The sequence below is a fragment of the Chelonoidis abingdonii genome, chromosome 25, assembly GCF_003597395.2.
Source record: "Chelonoidis abingdonii isolate Lonesome George chromosome 25, CheloAbing_2.0, whole genome shotgun sequence".
Classification (NCBI taxonomy): domain Eukaryota; kingdom Metazoa; phylum Chordata; order Testudines; family Testudinidae; genus Chelonoidis; species Chelonoidis abingdonii.
Genome location: NC_133793.1, coordinates 15,525,189 through 15,545,636, shown reverse-complemented (window position 1 = coordinate 15,545,636; position 20,448 = coordinate 15,525,189). Strand labels below are relative to the sequence as shown.

The window sequence follows — 20,448 nt, the reverse complement described above, 5'->3', positions numbered from 1 at the left end:
GTCCTACGTAAATGAGGAAAAGTTGAGGTGCCTTTATTACTCTTTTGTTCCACTCTTTCTTTCTATGGGGAATTTGCCAATCCAATATCACTGCCTTCCTCTTAAACAAATAAAACTTTTTTTAAAAAAGGGGGCAATAGCTGTTGAAAATAGCAATTCCAGTCCTAAAAACCACTGGGAAGCATTTCTTGCTCAATTTTATCCTACTTTTTCTACATCAAATTACAGAGGATCAGTATATTTGATTTGGGAGAAATGAAGTACCAACTGCCCAAACTGAGCTTGAGCACTCCTGAATTTTGAGCTGTTCAAATCTGGAAGGCAGGTGCTAGATTCCCTTTCTGAATATTAGCTACATCTGGAAAGGAAAAGCCAATTTCTGCTTCCATGGCTCAGAAGTGGAAATCCTCCTACGTGCCTGGTACTGTATCTAAAGTTGCCAAAGTCCCCTAGCAGAGCCTCCCTCCCTTACTTTTCATTTTAAATTCGAGTGGGATCCACATACCTCCCTTGCTAGGCTTCAGATAGAGAGGGGCACTGTCCATTTAGTCCACCCAATTCTTTCTTTGGGGGCTGCGAGGTGAGGTCACACCAGTATCCCTAAGCCAGTCTGGGGATGTCTTCTGAAGGGGATATCTGGGCCAAAGCCTTCTACTCCTTGGGCACACTTGTTCCCCCGTTCCCAGTGCCATCCTGCTCTAGCAGTGAGCTCTCCATTCACAGCAAGCTGCAGCATGAGGTTTCAGCTACCATACTCCTTCCCCCTCCCTTTCCTGTTGATAGCAGCCAAAGGAATGCTGGGAAATGTAGTTCTTTCCCTGCTCCAGGGCTGGCTCTATAGGCAGGGAGCTAACCAAGGAACTACAGCTCCCAGGGCCCCTGTTGGATCTCAGCTCCCAGGCTGGATCCCTGCCGGCTGCCACCCCTGCAAATGGGCTGCCCCCAAGTATCTGCTTGCTTTGCTGGTGCCTAGAGCTGCCCCTGCTCCCCCCTAGCTGCTTTCCAATACAAACCTGAAGGTGAATGCCCGACAATACTGAACTGCCTCCCTTACCCCCAGCCTCCGAAGCTGAGACCCCTTCACGCGCAGGAGTGGGGGCAATGATCCTCATGTAACTGACAATTTCCACCACTCAAAGGCACACACACAAGCCCCGGACTGGCACACCCCGCACCCTCTGGGCTGTGTTACAATGCCAAGCCAGTGGGGCCTCTAGCTATAGCCCACCCGCTACAGGGCTGGAACGGGTCGGCCCTGAGCAGCAGCTACAGCTCCTGGGACTCACTGGATTCAGTTCTAGTTTGTAACCAGTAACAATCGCCAGCGAGGGGAGCTGGGTGCATGAGGGGCAATGAAGCCAACTGGACGCCAGACAATAAAGGTCACGTAGTGATTGGGAGAGGGGAGTGAGCAGAGAGAGGACTTAGCCAGGGGGAGACAGACACCCCCTGCATTAGCCTTTTCTGGATGGGAGGTGCCACCCCAGGCTGCTCCAAAGTCACCTGCAGCCTCTGCTGGCCAATCATCCGCTCCTTCAAACCCTACCTCCCCCCGCTCATCTGAGAAGCTGGTTTGCCAAGCTCCACAGGCCGGGTCTCCCCAGAGGCTGAGGCAGGGTTCGTGTGATTCACCCTCGAGGCACCGGCCGAAAGCCCTCGAGCGCCAGCATCACTTACTTGGTACATTCGCCAGGGCCGACCAGGTGATGAACAGGGTGTAGAGGGTGATGATGGAGGCCTGCAGCAGGCCTGAGTGAGGCTGAGCATCCTGCAAAGGCAGTGAGCAGTTCATTCAAAGTCGGCACCATCCCCAACACAACCATCCACCCGGCTCAGAGCAGCAGGCAGCATCAGCAGGCACTGTCGGCCCAGCCCAGAGCAATGCCAGCAAGAGGCACCTGGGGGATTTGGAGGGAAAGGAAAAAACCTTCCTCCCATTACTGCTGCTGAGTATGCCCCGGCACAGCTAGGGCTAGCCTGACCCTGCCCAACAGACCCCGAGCAACTGGACTAGCCCCCTACCCCAGACAGGCCCTGACAAGTCACCGATTTCAAGCCCATCAAGTCTGAACTAAAAGCACTAGGTGCTTCAGAGGGAGGTGAAGGAAGCCGCAGCAGCAGGCCTGGGATAACCTGCCCGAAGGAAATGTTTCTTCCTGATCCCAAACAGCCAGTTGTTGGTCTATGCCCTGAAGCAGAAGGTTTTATACCCCTATGTAGTGTAACTGGTGATATGCTCATCATTCATAGACGCGGCTTGGCCTCAGCGAGGTCTTGTGGCAGCAAATTCCACAGGTTAATTTTGTGCTGGGTTATCAGGAGCATCATACAATCCTGCGAGATGTCCCTGCCCAATCCTGATGACACTGCAAGCCAGGGGTCCTCAGTGCTGAGCGACCAGAGGGACCAAAAAGCACCAGGTGACCTCGGCTCAGCAATCTGAGAGGCTGGACCAGTGTTACCCACTAATGCCAGCTTATGGCACAGCCTCAGAGCATCTCCACCCTTCCCCATCTCACCAAGCTGGCTGCCAGGAGGAGCAGCAGAAGCTCCCTTCTCCTCTTCCCCTTCTCCTGGCTGCTTCAAGGAATGAGAAGATCCCACAGCAGGGCCCCATATTACAGGCCCAGTCACTCTGCACTCCTCATATCAGGCAGCACAGAGAATGATAGCCACAAATAGAGTGCAGGGAGCCCAGCACACACTGCTGGAGCTGCTGAGAAGCTCTGTATGGCCACACACAGCTTGCGAACCATGATCTGAGCAGCCTTGCTGCAGACCATTGCTTGAATATTAACTCTGCTTCCAAGAGTCCATCACTTCAGCCAGTCCAGCAGAGATGGGTGCTGGCCCCCCGGGGGGGCAGGAGGGTAATCGGAGAAGCAGGCTCCACTGCCCCACCACAAATTCAAGCTGCAGAGCGTGCTGACTAGCTCTGATTGCAGATGATGGCTGGCTGGCTGGCTCGGCAGGACTGAGGCCCCCTGTAAAGCCAGGGCTCTGTTATCTGAAATGGGGTTCTCCCCAGAGCTAAGTCAGGGAAGGTGTTATCTGAAACCAGGCCAGAGCTGGGGAGGTCTCCATGCCAGATGAGAGGCTTTTGTTTCACAGAGGCTGGGCTGTACCAACTTCGGCATCAGCAACTCATCGCCATTACGAACTGGGCCTGGGCTGTTGGGCCTAACCCATGCACGCAGCTCAGCTGCTGTTCCCTGCTCAGCCATCGGATGGCGTGTGAGCTGCAGGGGGTGAAGCAGCCTGTGCAGCGGCAGGCTTCCAGCAGCTGCCCGGTTCCCCCCTCACCTGGATCTTGGGCAGGATGGACACGACAGAGACGATGATGCAGAAGATCAGGTTGAGGCTGATCAGCACCTTGTTCTCCGTGCAGCCATCAGGCTTGGTGTAGTAGACGTACAACAGCACCACGGCCGTGAGGGAGACCGCGTAGAAGGTGAAGGTGAAGATCAAGAGGGCTAGGAAGAAGAGAGGATGGAACTGGGTGCAGTGCTCTCTGGGGGCCCGCACAGGGAGGCAGAACCGGGCTGGGCTCAGACACCAGCCCGGAGTTCAACGTCACACGCCCTGCATGGGTTTCACACCCTGTAAAGTTTTGGACCTGCTATTGGCACAAGTTACCCGAGATCCCTAGAACTCACAGGAAGGGGTTAGTCTGTTTTTGTAGCTTGTGTGTGGTCACTTTCCCTGTCTGCCTGCATGGTCCCACAGCTGTAGGGAAGAGAAACGCTACCAGCAGGGAAACCTGATCCTTAAGCCACCACAACGGGCAGGAGCAAGGTCTCACCCACTTTTAGGCTGATTGGATTTTAACACTAAAGGGCCCCAATCAACTTATCTGTCCCATTTCACGAAGAGACAGGAATCTACTTGGGTGGATCTACCAGAATACGCTCCACACAGACCTGCATACCAGCCCTTGGCATTGCCTTCATTCACATAACGAAGCCAGATCTGACTCCAGGAGTGGGCAAAGTCAATCAGGAGGATGAGCTGGATGAGGATGAAGAGGAAGGACCCCACCACGCCGAAGTAGAACCACACTGGAGTGGGGAGAAAGAGAGAAAGGAGTTAATGCTGGGAATTGTTATATGTTCTTGATCATACCAATGAGTCCCTTGTGGATGAAGCCAATAGAAGACACTTCTTCCTAGCGTCTCTGCCCAAGCACTGAGCAGCTGAGGGGACACCAGCTCAGTGTGTGTCAGTGATGCAAGTCCACAGTGCATCCTCCTGAGATGATCTCTGCACGGAGATCAGCTCCGAGGAGAGATTATGGACAGCTGTCTGTCCTCTGGGAAACAAGGGAAGGTTTCTACTGCAGAAGAGGATGCTTGAGACTTTATCGGTAGGCTTTAGGCCAGCTGCTCTTCTCCCTCAGCCCATGCTGGGTCCTTGGCTAAACTACAGAAGAGGTGTGGTCGTAACTGAGATTTAAAACAGCAGGGAAGACGCTGCAACTTGGCTTGTAGCACGGGTTAAAGCCTACCTGGGAGCCAGAGCTGAACTCATGCTGCTATCCTGAGTTAAAAGCAGAATTTCTATGTCATCACTGCCATTTTAAGCAGACTTAGCTAACCTGAGTCAAGGACACAACTTCGCCTGGGTGGAGATAACACCCTACCAGCTTGCACTCCATTGCCAGTCAATTCAGGGCAGCGAACACATCTAACAAGGCTAGCTTGGCCCTCCCTAGACATCTGTGGGTTATCCTAGGGCTCAGCTTAGAGCATTAGTTAGTATTTGTATTTCACTGGAGCCTGTGAGCTCCAGTCACAGAGCAGGGCCCCGCACACACAGAAAAGAAAGATGGCCCCTGCCCCCCGAGCTTGGCCCTGGAACAAGCATCCAGGGAGTGCTGGGGCTAGGTGGTTAATATGTCTGTGAAGACCTGGGTTAATCAGCAAAACCAAAGAAGCCCTAAGACCTGGGCCCAGCAAAGAGGTGTGGCAGGATCGGGAAGGGTCGGGGGAGGATGGGACCAATCACGGGGAGCTGCAGGACTGGGCAGTGCCTCATACGGCTGTTCTGGGGGTTGAAGAACTAGCTTGAATCTGTGAACCTGTTGACCTGTAATCTGAACTCACCCATCAAGGGAGAGTCAACAGACCACCGGTGTCTCTGGCTAGAGAGCAGCTCCCTCTCCCTCTCGCTGCTGTTCAGCTGGATTTTTACCACTCTCTACTGGAACAGCTTCCATCCAATGCTCCGGATGCCACCTTTGGCAGCCTCTTCAAAGAGCACCCAGCAATAGACAGACCGGTCTGCCAGTCCGAGATCAAACAGCCCAGCAACAGAGTCACTGTAACAATCAATTAACCTCAGCTGAGACCGCACTAGAGACAGCCACGCCCTCACCTGCAACAGAAAGCCAGGCTGGGACCCGAAGGATCCCTCACCATGCCACATTATTCCATTTACTGGAGCTCTCCCCCTCCCTGCTTCTTTTTCACAGCCAAGCACAAGCGCGCTAACTGCACGGATGAACCAGATCAGGGAACACACGAACCCTTCTGTCCTGGAGAGTCATTTTCTTATGTCGCTCTGCTGCCAGCGTGCCCACGTGATCAGACACAGAGTATTGATCCTATTACATCGCAGTCTGCTCCCAAAGGCTGAAGCTGTGCCAGGGGCTAATTAGATTTTTTTTCCCAAATGGGCATTTTGCTTTGGCAGAGAAATGGGAGATAATTTCCTGTGGCAGGACTAATGGACGTTCTGTCCCCGCCCCTAATGGAGGGGTTTGTTTTTATATTTCTATCACACACACACACTCACCTACGTCATCACTTGCTGATTCACAATGCGAACAACTCCAGCTAATGTAACGGGCAAACAAATGCACATTTAGTGGAAGAGTGAAAACCATTCACCTTCCTTGAAAGCAGAAGTTGTAGCACAGCTGCCTTGGGGGAGGGTCACTATGGACTCTGGGTGTGTTCTCCACGCGCCTTCTTACTCAGTTGGCTCTGAAGCAAACACACACATTGTGGAGGGGACACATGCAATCCCACGGGGACACGGAAAGCTCCCGTGGTGCCTCCCCCATCACATCCCTCTCGCAGCACTCGGACTATTCCCATCCGGGGCCACAACCTAGGAAACTGGGCCACACTTTGCATGAAGGCTCCACATTGACAATGGGTCGATAGATGTTACAGCATGTTGCAGACAGGAGTGAGGGCGTATTACACAGAACCAGTTTCTCCTCCCTTGGTTTTCACACCTCAACTGCTAGAACAGGGCCTCATCCTCCCTGATTGAACTAACCTCATTATCTCTAGCTTGCTTGCTAGCATATATATACCTGCCCCTGGAAATTTCCACTACCTGCGTCTGACGAAGTGGGTATTCACCCACGAAAGCTCACGCTCCAAAATGTCTGTTAGTCTATAAGGTGCCACAGGATTCTCTGCTGCTTTTACAGATCCAGACTAACACGGCTACCCCTCTAATACTTTACACAGGGCTATAAGCATAGCAGTAGAAGCTGTTGTAAATGGTTATAAGCAACTCTGTGACCCCCTGGACCATCTGCAATTGATTCAAACATAGATGAACGCTTTATACACAGAAGCGTAATATGAAGCATGAACAGAAAGGGTGCATGACAAGCCCAGGGCCAGAGGACAGCGCCATAACACACACAGCATCAGCATGGTATGGGGAGGTTTAGGAAGTACACTCAGGACAGAGTTGGTCCCCATTCCCACCTTGAAGGGCTTTCTCCATGCTTCCAAGCCCAGCACTGAAAACGGCTGCCCCAGACTGATGAGGCAGTATTGTCAACAAGATCTGGAGCCATGAAAGGCCTGCTCTCTCTGGAGAGAGGGATGCTGGGAAATTTTCTCCGACCACAGAAGGCAGCTGCGCTCTAGGTTACAACTTCGCGGGCAAATAACTGTGTCCCCAAAACAGGAATGCCCTGGGCAGAGTGCAATGGGGCCGGCCCAACAACATGCAGCCATAAGGCAGCTGTCAAGGGACACACTTTATCAACCAGCTTACAGTTGCTGTGCATCTTGCAAGACACCATGTTGTTCCCTGTTAACTCTTCTGGCTTGTCTATGCAGGAAACTGACCAGAAGAGCTATTCCAGAATCAGAGTGTCCACTCAGGCAGCTATAGCAGAATATTTCTAGTACTACCAATTCACACCCTACCTTATTCTGGATTCACTCCCCTGTGTAGACCAGCCCTTACACAAACAAGAACCAGTTGCTGAGACACAGAATACAGCCAAGCTGGATTACAGCAGCATCAGTGCTGGGTTTGCTTCACAAGTTATTTCTTGCTGTCAGTCAACTAAGCTATCCTAAAGCCTGCCTCAGCCACTAGGAGAGAGCCATTTCCTTCTGTGTCCTGTCCTGGCTCCGCAGGGTGCACACCCATCAGCAGCGACTTTCCTATCCATGCCAGGCTGGGTACATGAGCCGGTAATAAGGCATTAATACCACGCTTCTGTAGCTGCCCTCAGCTGGGGGGAATGAGCATTGCTTAAAAGTTTAGCAACTTGGTAAGGACACTTCCTGTGTTCCTATGTTTGTGACCAGAGGTGGCTCCAGGCACTAGCGCTCCAAGCGCTTGCCTGGGGAGGCAAGCTGCGGGGGGTGCTCTGCCGGTCACCGCTAGGACAGCAGGCAGGGTGCCTGCGGCGGCTTGCCTGCAGAGGGTCTGCTTGTCCTGCTGCTTCAGCGGACCTCCCGCAGGCCGAAGCCGCGGGACCAGCAGATCCTCTGTGCTTGGGGTGGCAAAATGTCTAGAGCTGCCCCTGTTCGTGACTCTCGCCCTTTCACGCCAATGAGCGTGATGATGCTCTGACCAGCCTGACAGCAAACAGCAGCTCCATTTCAGCTCCGCTTGGGTTACTTTTGGAGTCGATGGCTAATAGAGCTGTTCCCTGTGCTGTATGTGGAGCTGAGATACCATTTGCATGCATGAGTTACTGCTTCACTACAGCTCAGAAGTGAAGGCTTTGTCTGCACTGGTACAGATCCATGTATGGACACTATTATTCCAGTTTAATTTACACTTGTTCCTAATCAAATTAAACTAAATGAAATAAGCCTGATTTAAACCAAAATAAGAATGTGGCACCAGTATAATTAAATCGGTTTAAACCCACACCTTTAAACTGGAGAAGTTCCGTGTATCGACAAGAGAGGAAGTGAAGAATATGATGGTTATTGGCCAGTTAAATTATCTGCCTTGCTTCTAGTCCAACAGGCAATGGGCATTTTCCCTTCCCTGCATCAGAGGGCACTAAGCAGTAGAACTCTTTTCTGTAGTACTTTTTAACAGCCAAAAATCATGAAAAAAAATTTTTTAAATGTTCTGCCAGAAATTAAACCTTCCAAAGCACACAGTATGTCTGTGAGGGGGTGTTCTGTAGCTATTTCTATGACAGCGTTTCTCAAATGTGGCCACCAAGACTTTTCTTGTGGTCACAGCCTCTTGGGCTGTGATTGGGGGGGTGGGAGGGGACACACAGCGGACCCTCCCACTCCCTGGTGCTCCTAAGTGCACTATTTGATGTTGGTTGCTGGGGCCACCAGCAGGGGTTGGGCCCTGCCCCCCTCTGCAGATACCTGGGGCACAAGGCTGGAGGACCAGGCAGCTGGTGAGTTCCTCATTTGCCCAGGGGTGGTGGGGCTTAGGCTTTGGGCTTCAGCCCTGTGTGGCGGGGCAGCAGGCTCTGGTCGTGGGGATTCGGGCTCCAGTCCTGGGCTCTGGAGCTGCATGGCGGCAGGCCCCAGGCTCCAGCCATGTGGCTTCAGGCTCTGTTCCCCAGCTGCCTCTCCCAGCTACCCACTCCCCCACCCCCAACGCACCTGGCCCCCATCCACGGCTTCATTTGTCCCCATGCTTTCCAAGGCTGAGTAAGTCCACTGTGAAAAGTGATACTTGTGTGTTTGTTAATATCACTTTTCACAACAGACTTACTAGCTAGCAATAAATAAATGACAATCATTTGGACGTGTCTATGTGCATATTTGTTTTGTTTTTCCTAAAGCTAATTAAGTATTTCAGGGAAACGTGTGAGAGCGGCCACCCACAAGAGCTGGTGGCTGCACTCTGAGGCCACCAAATAATTTTCACTGAGAACCTGTGTATCTATGGTGTCATTACCTGGGGGGCTCATATCCAATTAAAAACAACACTCATTCAGTGTGAACCAGCATTGCACCAAGGCCCTGAGCTACCTGCAGCTGGGCTCCAGCAGACCACCAAGGGAAGTGGGTCTGAGAGGCCAGGGACCTCGCCTGAGAACATCCCGATATCGTTCAAGACTCCAAAGACGAACAGCAGGAGCAGCCTGTAAGCACTGACTGTACAATTATATCAAGGCACAGCCTAGGTTGCACGTAACCTGCGGCTAGGCTTGGATGTGTTTACACAGGTACGAGTCTTTACCTGACGTGAACGATCCATCGGGAATATAGAAAGCGCCCACTGTGATTCCAATCAAAATCAGGAATTTGAAGAACCAAAACCTGGATGGGAAGACAAGAGGTAAGAAAAGCCACCTGAGATCGAGGAAGAGGGAAGCAAGCTGGCGAGGCCCATCCAGGCCGAGTCCTACACCCACTGACGCTCTTTATTGCTCCTTGGAGTTGAACCAGAGAACAGGAGTGCAGTTGACTCATGCTATTTATAGAGCACAGAATCTAGGGCAGGTGTTGGCTTCCTGCCCTGTTTCCAATCAATAATAAGTCACACTTCTCTCTGGTCAGGAAAATAGTTACCTTTCAAAATAAAAAAATCTGCTTTTGTCGATAAACTGCTCTGTGATTGGCTTGGAAAAGAGAATGTTTACATGCAGCAGCCAATCAGAATACAGCTATTAAATAATGCTAGACAGAAGAACTGTTCCTTTCTTGCAGCAGCGCTCACCAGGGAAAATAATTAAAGCTCCAGTCAGCATTTTATGGAATAGAGCAGTCATAGATCAGTGACGCCTGCTTTAAAATGAGTAAGAACTGCAGTATTTATCTAGCAGCGGGAGCCTATTACCCTGCAGTAACATCTGCTTCAACCATGAGAGCTGCAGGGAGTTCAGGGCCAAAATTTAAAGCGTTTTGTTTATTTTGAGAGAAATGTTACATATCTACCATTATGAGACTTACCTTTCCACCAGTTCCCCTGCAGGGTTTGCAAACTAAACAGTGCAATGGGCTAGAGCATGAGAAACAGAACGCAAAACCGGGGCGCTGCCTAGTTACTGGACTCAATATCCTTCCCTACAAAGAGAGTGAATCCTAATTGCCTTCATTGCAGGAAATCCTTGGTGAGGTTCTGTGGTCTGCATTAGACAGGAGGTCAGACCAGATGATCTCTTTCTAGCCTTGAAAACTGACCAGCAGATTCTCACCAGGGAGATGAAAAAGCATCCGCAGTATGAAGCAAACAAGATTTTTTTGAATTACTTCATTGCGAACAATCAGTGGCTCCGTCAGTAACATGCCAAGGACATTTTAAAATAATTGTGACTCAAGTGAAGTGCTTCTTATTAACATCAGCGAGGCGAGATAAGTCACAGCAGCCTCACCCATTCTGAATTGCTGCTCTTGGGTCCTTACTGCTCCTCACACAGATCATGATCAAGGCGAAGAGGAAGAAGAAAGCAGCCGTTGCAAAGCACATGCGGTACACAGACTTATGACCCAGGAAGGACTTGCAGTTGACACGACCTTGGATGCCTAGACTTGAACTGCCTCCTTCACAAAAGCCAGGAAGCTGTTACAAGGAGAGATGGGGAGAAAACAGTTCTGTGAACACCTCAGAACATTATCTCAGAGCAGCACCTAAAGACTCCACCAAGATCAGGGCCATTGCGCTAGGAACTGAATTTACACAGAGGACTTGTCTACACATGAAAATTAATCCACAATAAAGTAAGGTGTGAATCTGAAGTGGATTAATAATTCCAGATCAACTGCATATGTGGATGCTCTTATTCCAGAACGAGTGCCTCCAAATTAGCTTAACCAACTTCCAAAAAATAAGTGCATTCAGCTGATTTGGAATAAGGCATTCTAATTCTGGAACTGAGTTAATCAGGAACAGCTATTCTGGACTAACTCCCCATGTAGACAAACTCAAAATAAGAGTCAATCCTTTCCTTGAGCTAATACGCCAAACAAAGGGATGGGAGGGGAAGTGACTTGGCCAAGGTCACATAGCAGGCCAGCAGCACAACCAGGAATAGAATAGCAGGGAGGGATAGCTTAGTGGTTTGAGCATTAGCCTGCTAAACCCAGGGTTGTGAGTTCAATCCTTGAGGGGGCCATTTAGGGATCTAGGGCAAAAATCCATATAGGGTTTGGTCCTGCTTTGAGCAGGGGGTTGACTAGATGACTTCCTGAGATCCCTTCCAACCCTGATATTCTATGAACCCATGCCTCCTATATCCCAGACACTCCACCATGCTAGGTGTGGGGGAGTCCGGCCCTGCACCCCTCTTCCTGGGACTCACAGTGACTCTTAGCCTGCCAGTAAAACAGAAGGTTTATTGGACAACAGGAACGCAAGTTACAGCAGAGCTTGCAGGCACAGTCAGGACCCCTCAATCGAGTCTTGCTGGGCTTTCAGGGTGCTTGGATCCCAGGCTTAGGATACCCTGAATTCCGCCGAATTCCGCCCCCCAAACTGAAAACTACTTCCCTCCTGCCGGCCCCTTCTTTTGTCTTCCTTCCCGGGCAAAGGTGTTGCCCTTTCCCCTCCCTTACCTAGCTCAGGTTACAGGCTCCAGTAAAGTCCTCCCCTGCTCTCCCATTCCCCACACAGACAGCCCCTACTCCATCACACTAGGTAATTGCTTTTCCTTTTTAACTGGGATTTCAGGGGAAATAGGTCCCAGTCTTGCAAGCAGCTCTGTGCTGTCAAACCCAGTACGGGCTCTGTGCAGAGACAGAGTAATTTGCAGGGCCAAGGGCCTTTAGTTCTCTACAAGTTTAGGCAAAGGGAGCTGGTAGCCAGAGTCTGACTGGCTTCACAATGTCCCTTTCTAGCTTGCACACAAGGACTGACGAGAATTCACAAAGTTCTCACCAGAAACGTAACTGTTCCTCTTTGGGGGAAAACACTCAGTGAATGTGCTGCTGGCAAGGGTGCAGCCAGGCAGCCCTGGAGGGTGCAGTCCACAAGACAGGGCCAGTGCCGGCAGTGGGAGTATCATCTTCCACCAGTGAGCCTCAGCCTTAATATGGAGTGACCACTTCTAGCAATGGAGGTGGGGGTAGGGAGTTGGGGGGTGAGTTAAGATGCACATTTTTAACAGCAAGGGTGAATAACCCCTAGAACATCTTCCCAGGGGATGTGGTGGATCCTCCATCACTGGGCATCTGAAGACTGGCTGTGGTCCTGAAATACATCCCCTCAGTTAACCACAAGTGATTGGCCTCCACGCAGGAATTACAGGGTGACATTCTAAGAGCTGCAGAACACAGGGCAAATGAGCTGAACATAATTTAGACAATCCATTAATTTAGTCTTCATGACCGTTGGTTACTCAGCCAGTTACAATGCCAGGATGGGACGGAGGCAGCATGGCCCAATGGACAGCGAGTTGTGAGAACTGGGTGATAGGTCACTTTGTCTCACTGTGCCTCAGTTTCCCCATCTGAAAGAAGAGTTAACAACACCCTGTCTTTATAAAGCACATTAGGATCTATGGGCGGTGGGAAAAGGGAACACCGAGTGCTAAGTATTAACATCATTTTTCCTTTCTTCAACATGTCAGAGACTTTAATATTTAAATCCTCTTTCCTCTGTTACGTTTTCTGACACCTGCCCCCCACACCTCAGTTCACTCCTGGCTTCTGCCTTTGCTCAGAGGTCCCACGTCAGCGGGGCAGGGCAGGACGTTGGAAATGCTGCTTACCTTGTGCAGCTGCTCTTCCACACCGGGTATGATCATGATAATGGATACCAGCGTGCCCAGGAACAGGAAGAAGGTGAAGATGAGGCGGGAGATAGTGGAGCTCCTGGTGGAGGGGCAGCAGCCACACAGGAGGCAGGGAGCTGAGCCGCACAGACATGACACCTGGCAATGGAAGAGTCGGACTGAGCAAACAGCACAGAACAAGAGATGGTACCCGGCGCCATGGCCAATTTGCTTCCTGCCATGGGAACTGAACCTGGACTCCCCAGTTCCTGCCCCCATGAAGAAATGGCACCTGGTTGCCGAAAAGAAGAGGGCTTCCCTCTGTCGCCCCAAACCCAACTGTGAGGGGAAGGGGAAGGTACAGGTTAGGCAGGTCTGACAAGGTTTGGCTGACGAGCAGCAGGATGGGCAGAGCCCAGGCTGAGAGATTCTAAGGCCAGTCTGACCTGCGTCACACAGGCCTGAGCACTGCCGTGCATTCAGTCCTGGATGAACTGAGCAGATCTTTTACACAAACATCCAATGGATAATTACCCTAACGGTTAAAAATGTACACCTTATTTCCACTTTGGGTTTGCTTCGATTCACCTGCCAGCCACAGGCGCTGGCTTCCTCCTTTCCCCGGAGGTGCTCAACTTCCGCTCAGCCCCAGACCCCACGCCCACTCCACCCCTTCCCCCAAGGCCCCACCCCCGCTCCATTTCTTCCTGCTCCCGCTCCGCCTCTTCCCACCCCCTCTCCATCCCTGCCCCACCTCTTCCCGCCCAGTTCTGCTCCCTGCCCCAAGCACGCCTCATCCCCACTCCTCTCGCTCCCTCCCAGCACCTCCTGCATGCTGCGGAACAGCTGATTGTGGTGGGTGAGAGGTGCTGGGAGAGTGGGAGAAGGAGTGCTGGCTGCTGGTGGGTGCAAAGCACCCACTATCTTTTTTCCATGGGTGCTCCAGGGCTGGAGCACCCACAAAGTCGGGGCATATGCTTCCCGCCACTGGATCTTGTTATACGTTTGCTAAACTGAAAAGCCCTTTATCAAATATCTGTTCCTCGTACTGGTACTTATAGACTGATCAAGTCACCTCTGAACATTCTCTGTGTTAAGCTAAATAGACTGAGCTCCTTGAGTCTAGCACTGTAAGGCAGGTTTTCTAACCCTTTAATCGTTCTCATGTCTCTTCTCTGAACCTTCTTCCTGACTTGTGGGCACCAGTTCTAGACGCAGTGTTCGAGCAGCAGTCACCCCAGAGCCAAATACAGAGGTAAGATACCTCTCTACTCGCACTCGGGATTCCTGTTCTCACATTAGCCCTTTTGGCCACAGCGTCTCACTGGAAGCTCATGTCCAGCTGAGCATCCACCCCCAAGTCTCCTCTCAGAGGAACTGCTTCCCAGCTTACACAGCAAGTCTGTAATAGAGCCAGGAATTGAACCTAGAACTCCCCAATCCCTGGCTGGTATCATAACCACAGGACCATCCTTGGTTGCACTGCAGCCTGTGGACCTGATGCTGGTCTCCTGCTGATCAAATGTTGCAATAACTCCATTGCAATGAATGGCGTTAAACCAGAATGAGGTGAAAGTCTGGCCCCGGGTGCCTTAGGGCACTAGTGGTAGCGCTGAGGATGGAAGCACTAGTGTGGACAAGCTGCCTGTGTTTTCACCACCATGTGGTCCAACTCTGCTCCGAGTCGGTGAACAGCGCTAGACTCCCAGCCTGCTACACCAGGGCTCCCCCAGGAGCTGCCCCAAGTGGGAAATCCTATGGGAAAGGGCAGTGCTGACACAGCCTAGCTGTGCACAGGCATGCTTTAGGGAGTTCTATTACCATTTGCTCTCAGCCACACTGGCTGCTCAAACTATAACGGGGCTTCTGCATAGCAATTTGCTTTGTATAGATAATTATCCCAAGCTTTTCTTAGCTCTTCTCATCTGTAGATCCTAAAGTGCTTTGCAAAGAGGTCAGTGTCATTACCTCCATTTTACAGATGGAGAAATTGAGGCATAGAACTGTCAAGTGATTTGTCCACAATCAGCCAGCAGGCCAGTGGCAGAGCCAGGGATAGACCCCAGGCCTCGAGTCTCAGTGCAGTGCCCTAGCCACCAGGCCATACTGTCCCCAATGCATGAGGCTTAAATGTTGGTGGCTGCAAAATCTTTCACTTTTACCTATTTAGACCGTGTCTGCTCTGGATTCCCAGGCTGCCAGCACCACTGGGGCCTGAATGCAGAGCAAAAAGAGTTTGAATACTGGACTGAGAGGATACCTGAAACTGACTTCGTGATGCTGCCAGGCCGGATGCCAGCTTTTGCCCAGGCTGCAGGCATTCTTAACCTTTACTGCAGCCTGCATCCTTTTGGTTCTCAAAATACATCTTCTCGCACCCTTTATCACAAATCATTGAAGTAGGTCAGTTCTTTAAACCTACAAATATCATAACTATAAGAATGAAAGAGATAAAATAAATATAGAATTCTAATTTCGCAGTAAAATTAAGTGTGTAATTTTTCATGTATTCTTAATTTGCTTAATTTGTGTTTTCAATGATTTACCTTCTAAAAAAATCTGGCATGTCTCACACCCCCAGAAAGAGCATCTCGCACCCCCAGGGGATGCGTGCACACCAGGTTAAGAACCACCACGCTGAGAACGAACAACCTCGTACCTAGAGACCAGCACAGGTCACCTGTATGTTCGTTCCACTCAAAGCAGGTATTAGTCTCCTAAGAATGTATTCAGTGTTTAGACGCTGTGAAATGCTTGTCAGTTGCTGCCTGTGTTTATCTCCTTTGTAATGCCTGGATTCCAGGCTATTAGAAAACACATACATTTTGGTTTATAACTTTAGAAAATGTTTGCCCTGAACTTGTGAACTCAGGCACCGGAATCATCACCTTGCCCACCCAGAAGGGCTATGGATATCAAATGGCCCATAAAGAATCATCACCGTACAAAGGGTTGATTAACGGCCCTATCGCACCTGGGAAATCCTACCTGCAAGGAAGCTCCTGCTGTCGGCTTAGAAGCTGAATGAAGAAAATAAAAACAAAGCCACAGGAAAATTTTCCATCTTTTTGGCTGTTTCAACTCTAAAGGGCCAGAGGCTCTAACCTGAAACAAAAGATCTCCAGGGTCTGACTCCTGGGCCTGCCCTGAAGGACACTTTGAATTGACAAATCACTACAACTTTATCACTCTTTGGATTTAGATGGTAACCCATTGGTTTGTGTATGTTTGCTTGTTTTAACCTGTAAATAACTCCCATATTCCTTTTTCCTAGTTAATAAACCTCTAGGTAGTTTATTACAGGATTGGCTACAGGCGTTGTCCTTGGTGTAAGATCTAGGGCATCAACTGATCTGGGAGTAAGTGACTGGTCTCTTGGGACTGGAAGCAACCTGAACCTGGTGTGGTCTTTTGGGTAAGTGATCATTTATCATAAGTCCAGTTTGTCTGGGTGACAAGATAGACAGGAGAGTCTAAGCGGACTGTCTGTGACTCCATAGTGAGATGGTTATGGTAATTCAGGAGATCACATTGGTTACTGGCTTGGTGAAATCTAATTCCAGAACTCACCACTAGTTTGGGATGTCTAACACTCTGCCCTGTCTGTGGTAGGCAGTCAGAGTCATGAGCCCATCCAGATAGTGTGACAGCCTCCAGTATCATATGGGAGTGGAAGTACTGTCTTGTTCAGGTTACACAATTGAAGAGGCCTCCCAGAGATGTGTGTGTATGAAGAGGCCTCCCAGAGATGTGTGTGTATACGTTCTATGACAAGCTGCATAAAGCAACAAGGGCATGTGAGGTTAAGTCATGGAGGGAATGTTACAGGAATTGAAAGTTGATTTAAATTTTAGCATTTTTGTGAGGCAAAAAGCGAACCCGTAAAACCTGGCTGCTGCTTGACAGGGGCTGGGAAAGGAAGTTCTCCTCTTTGGAGTTTCTCTGCAGAGTCGCACGCTTCTGTGCTTACCTCGGCTGGGCTCCGTTACCCAACCTTTCAGATTACGGCCATGCTTTACCTGCCTAGTTTTAAACTTCTCATTATGCAGAAGTGGCTATTCCAATATTCACCCAAATCAACAGGGTTCTGCCTATTGGTGCCTGAAACTTTGGAACTGGTCCAAGTGATGATCAAGAGTAATCACGTTACAGACAGAGAAATGCCTCCTGGACCGGATGGTGAGGCCTCACTTCACTCGGTCGGGAGTTAAAAGGACTAAATTGCACATTTTTAGGCAAAAACGGTCAGTGCCTCATTAAAGCAGGCAGCGTGACCCTGCATGCACACAAGGGGGAAGAGCTAAAGTTGCGTGTTCATCCTTACTCTAACTTTCCGATTTCCTGGCTTTTTGAATGCTGCATTCATTGTGCAACTTGATTGCTCTCTGAATGTGCTTCATTTGTATGGAACTTTCTAAGGGTTTGTTTTTTAAAGTAGGAAAAGAGACAAAAGAATTTAAGAAAAAATAATAAATAAAATTTTTAAAAAAAAGCATTAGCGTCTGTTATCTATAATCCCTAAGCAGTGATCACCACTCCATCTGGAAGGAAGCTAACATGAACAGTAGGGTCCTTCTTAGGACAGCATGTCCACGAAGAAAAGATTAAGTTACTATGGAGGAGAAAGATACCATCCTTCATGCTCAAAACTACTGAGAGAAGCGAGGGAACCAAAATCTGACCTTGTCTTTTAAGACGTAATCAAGAGCTGAACATCAAGATAAGTATGAGGAATGAAAAGTCACCGCTGTAATTTTGAAGTTAAGGGTGTTTAAGGTTGTCAAGTTCTCTCCCCGCTCAGAGACCAAAACGCGGCCATGTACACAAGCTAAATTGCTAAGGAAAATCTCTCCCATGTACACGTCATACATAATTTCCGCAGTACCCATAACTTTGGCAAATCAAAACCACTTTTTTCCAAATCAAGGCCATACTCTAATACTAACAGATGGCTCTTATACAGGGCTCGTCATCCATAGAGCTCAAAAAAAGTGGAGTATTATACCCCTTTTACAGATTGGGAAATTGAGACACAGAGAGATTAAGTGATTTGCCCAAGTGGGAGAACAAGGAATAGACCCCGTCCATGGGACCATGCTACTTCTCACCATTTCCATGCCAAATTTCAATTTTAAAATGTCATCCAGTTTTCCTATCGTTTAAATGGGTTAAAAAAAGTTGTGATTATTTTTTTTTAAGACAGTAACACAAATATTTTTTCTCCCACTTTCTGCTTCAAAAGTGGCTAGTCTCACTCTCTCTTGGGCAGAGATTAGCCATGGAAAATTTCAGTCCTAAAACTGCATGTTTTGGAGTCTCTGGAAACAAGGGGCTAGAAGAGAAACTATTTCCCACCCTGCATCCTAGTGGACACTCCTGCTCCTGCTGTGTGACATGGGCACAGTACAACCTTACTCAGGGGTTGCATGACACATCCAAGTAATGTTACATCCATATTTGAGGATAAAAACCGTCAGGAAACCAGTATGTTAGCATTAGTGTAACTGAATTACAACATCACTGCTGCTGGTAACACCCTCTCATCAGTTCAGTTCCCTGCACAGAATGTCACATCCTGTGATACTGCTAAGGCGAGGCCCTGGAGCAAACAGCTATGCCCACAAATGGGACAATAGCCGGACCATACGTCAATAAGGATCAATAGTTCCATCGATATGGACAACCTAAAACGGAAAGATTAGGGCTTGCGTCATTTTGTTGTTGTTGTTGCTGTTTTGTTTTATGATGTACAGAAGTGGCTAGTTTCACTTCCTTGGCATCTGTGACCTAATAATGCTACTGATCCCCCAGGCATCTACAGAGCAACAGGAAAAACAGGATTGACGCCATCTGAATTTCTAACCTAACAACTAAGCAGAACCACACCCACCCACACGAGAAAGGAAAAAAACTATTTTCAGACCTTTTTTTGAATCTAATTAAAAAGCAAAAATGGAATAAACCCACTGTTGCCCAACTTCCAGGGAATCTGAATTAAAAATTATGCAATCATCTAATATTGCCAGAGATCTTACAACACTTGACCATATAGTCCACCTGCTCACTGGCAATTTACTTACTTAGACACACAAAGGCCTCAATTCTCAGAAGAACAGGGGTTTTCAGTGCCAGACAAAGGACTCCTTAGAAGGGCAAGTTTTTCAGAGGGCAAGTACTCAGAATTTTCTGAAAATGAGATCTCCTTCAGGTATCAAGTTGGGTACCAATAACTGTTAGTCAATTTGGAACATGTTTGCCAGAGTTTATCCTGAGCCACGGTGACCGGATAGTAACTGTGAAAAAATGGGACGGGGGCAACAGGCACCTATATAAGAAAAAGTCCCAAAAAACAGGACTGTCCTTATAAAAATGGGACATCTGGTCACCCTATCCTGAGCCTACAGTATTTTTGATCTGATCCCTATAACCAGCCAGTGAGAAGGAGCTCACATTATCTAAATGTCTCTCCCTGGAAATGACATGTCTAGCTGGCTCCATGTCTAGTTGGCAGCTGGTATCAAGAGGAGTGCCCCAAGGGTCGGTCCTGGGGCCGGTTTTATTTAATATCTTCATTAATGATCTGGAGGATGGCGTGAAGTAGGGGCATTGCCAGCAGATCGAGAGACATGATCATTCCCCTCTATTCAACATTGGTGAGACCTCATCTGGACTGCACCCTCAGCAAGTTTGCAGATGACACTAAACCAGGAGGAGTGATCGATACGTAGGGTAGGGATAGAATACAGAAGCTGGATACGAGTCAACAGTGTGCCCTTGTTGCCAAGAAGGCTAATGGCATTTTGGGCTGTATAAGTAAGGATCTGCTGGCAATGCCGAGAGACATGACCATTCCCCTCTATTCAACATTGGTGAGGCCTAATCTGGACTGCCCCTTCACCAAGTTTGCAGATGACACTAAACCGGGAGGAGTGATCGATACGTAGGGTAGGGATAGAATACAGAGGGACCTACACAAATTAGGGGATTGGGCCAAAAGAAATCGGATGAGGTTCAACAAGGAATCAAGAGCCGGTATCAAGAGGACTGCCCCAAGGGTCGGTCCTGGGACCGGTTTTATTTAATATCTTCATTAATGATCTGGAGGATGGCGTGGACTGCACTCTCAGCAAGTTTGCAGATGACACTAAACTGGGAGGAGTGATCGATACGTAGGGTAGGGATAGAATACAGAGGGACCTAGACAAATTAGAGGATTGGGCCAAAAGAAATCAGATGAGGTTCAACAAGGACAAGTGCAGAGTCTTGCACTTAGGAGAGAAGAATCCCATGCACCGCTACAGACTAGGGACCGAGTGGTTAGGAAGCAGTTCTGCAGAAAAGGACCTAGTGGTTACAGTGGACGAGAAGCTGGATACGAGTCAACAGTGTGCCCTTGTTGCCAAGAAGGCTAATGGCATTTTGGGCTGTATAAGTAGGGGCATTGCCAGCAGATCGAGAGACATGATCATTCCCCTCTATTCAACATTGGTGAGGCCTCATCTGGAGCACTGTCTCCAGTTTTGTGCCTCACACTACAAGAACGATGT

General features: G+C 49.2%; 1 protein-coding gene across 2 annotated transcripts in view; it reads right to left on the bottom strand.

Annotated features, from left to right (window-relative positions):
• SERINC2 (serine incorporator 2) overlaps positions 1-20,448 on the bottom strand; it is a 155,577-nt gene that overhangs the window by 126,602 nt on the left and 8,527 nt on the right. For both annotated transcript variants that reach the window (XR_012654855.1, XM_032802231.1), the window contains exons 2-7: positions 12,899-13,060; positions 10,565-10,752; positions 9,430-9,509; positions 3,921-4,058; positions 3,304-3,473; positions 1,678-1,768 (exon numbers count right to left, since the gene is read on the bottom strand). Coding sequence is in view for 1 of the 2 variants with exons in the window: in XM_032802231.1 (XP_032658122.1) it covers positions 1,678-1,768; positions 3,304-3,473; positions 3,921-4,058; positions 9,430-9,509; positions 10,565-10,752; positions 12,899-13,060 (829 nt within the window). In the remaining variant the exon portion in view is untranslated. The remainder of the gene's footprint in view (positions 1-1,677; positions 1,769-3,303; positions 3,474-3,920; positions 4,059-9,429; positions 9,510-10,564; positions 10,753-12,898; positions 13,061-20,448) is intronic.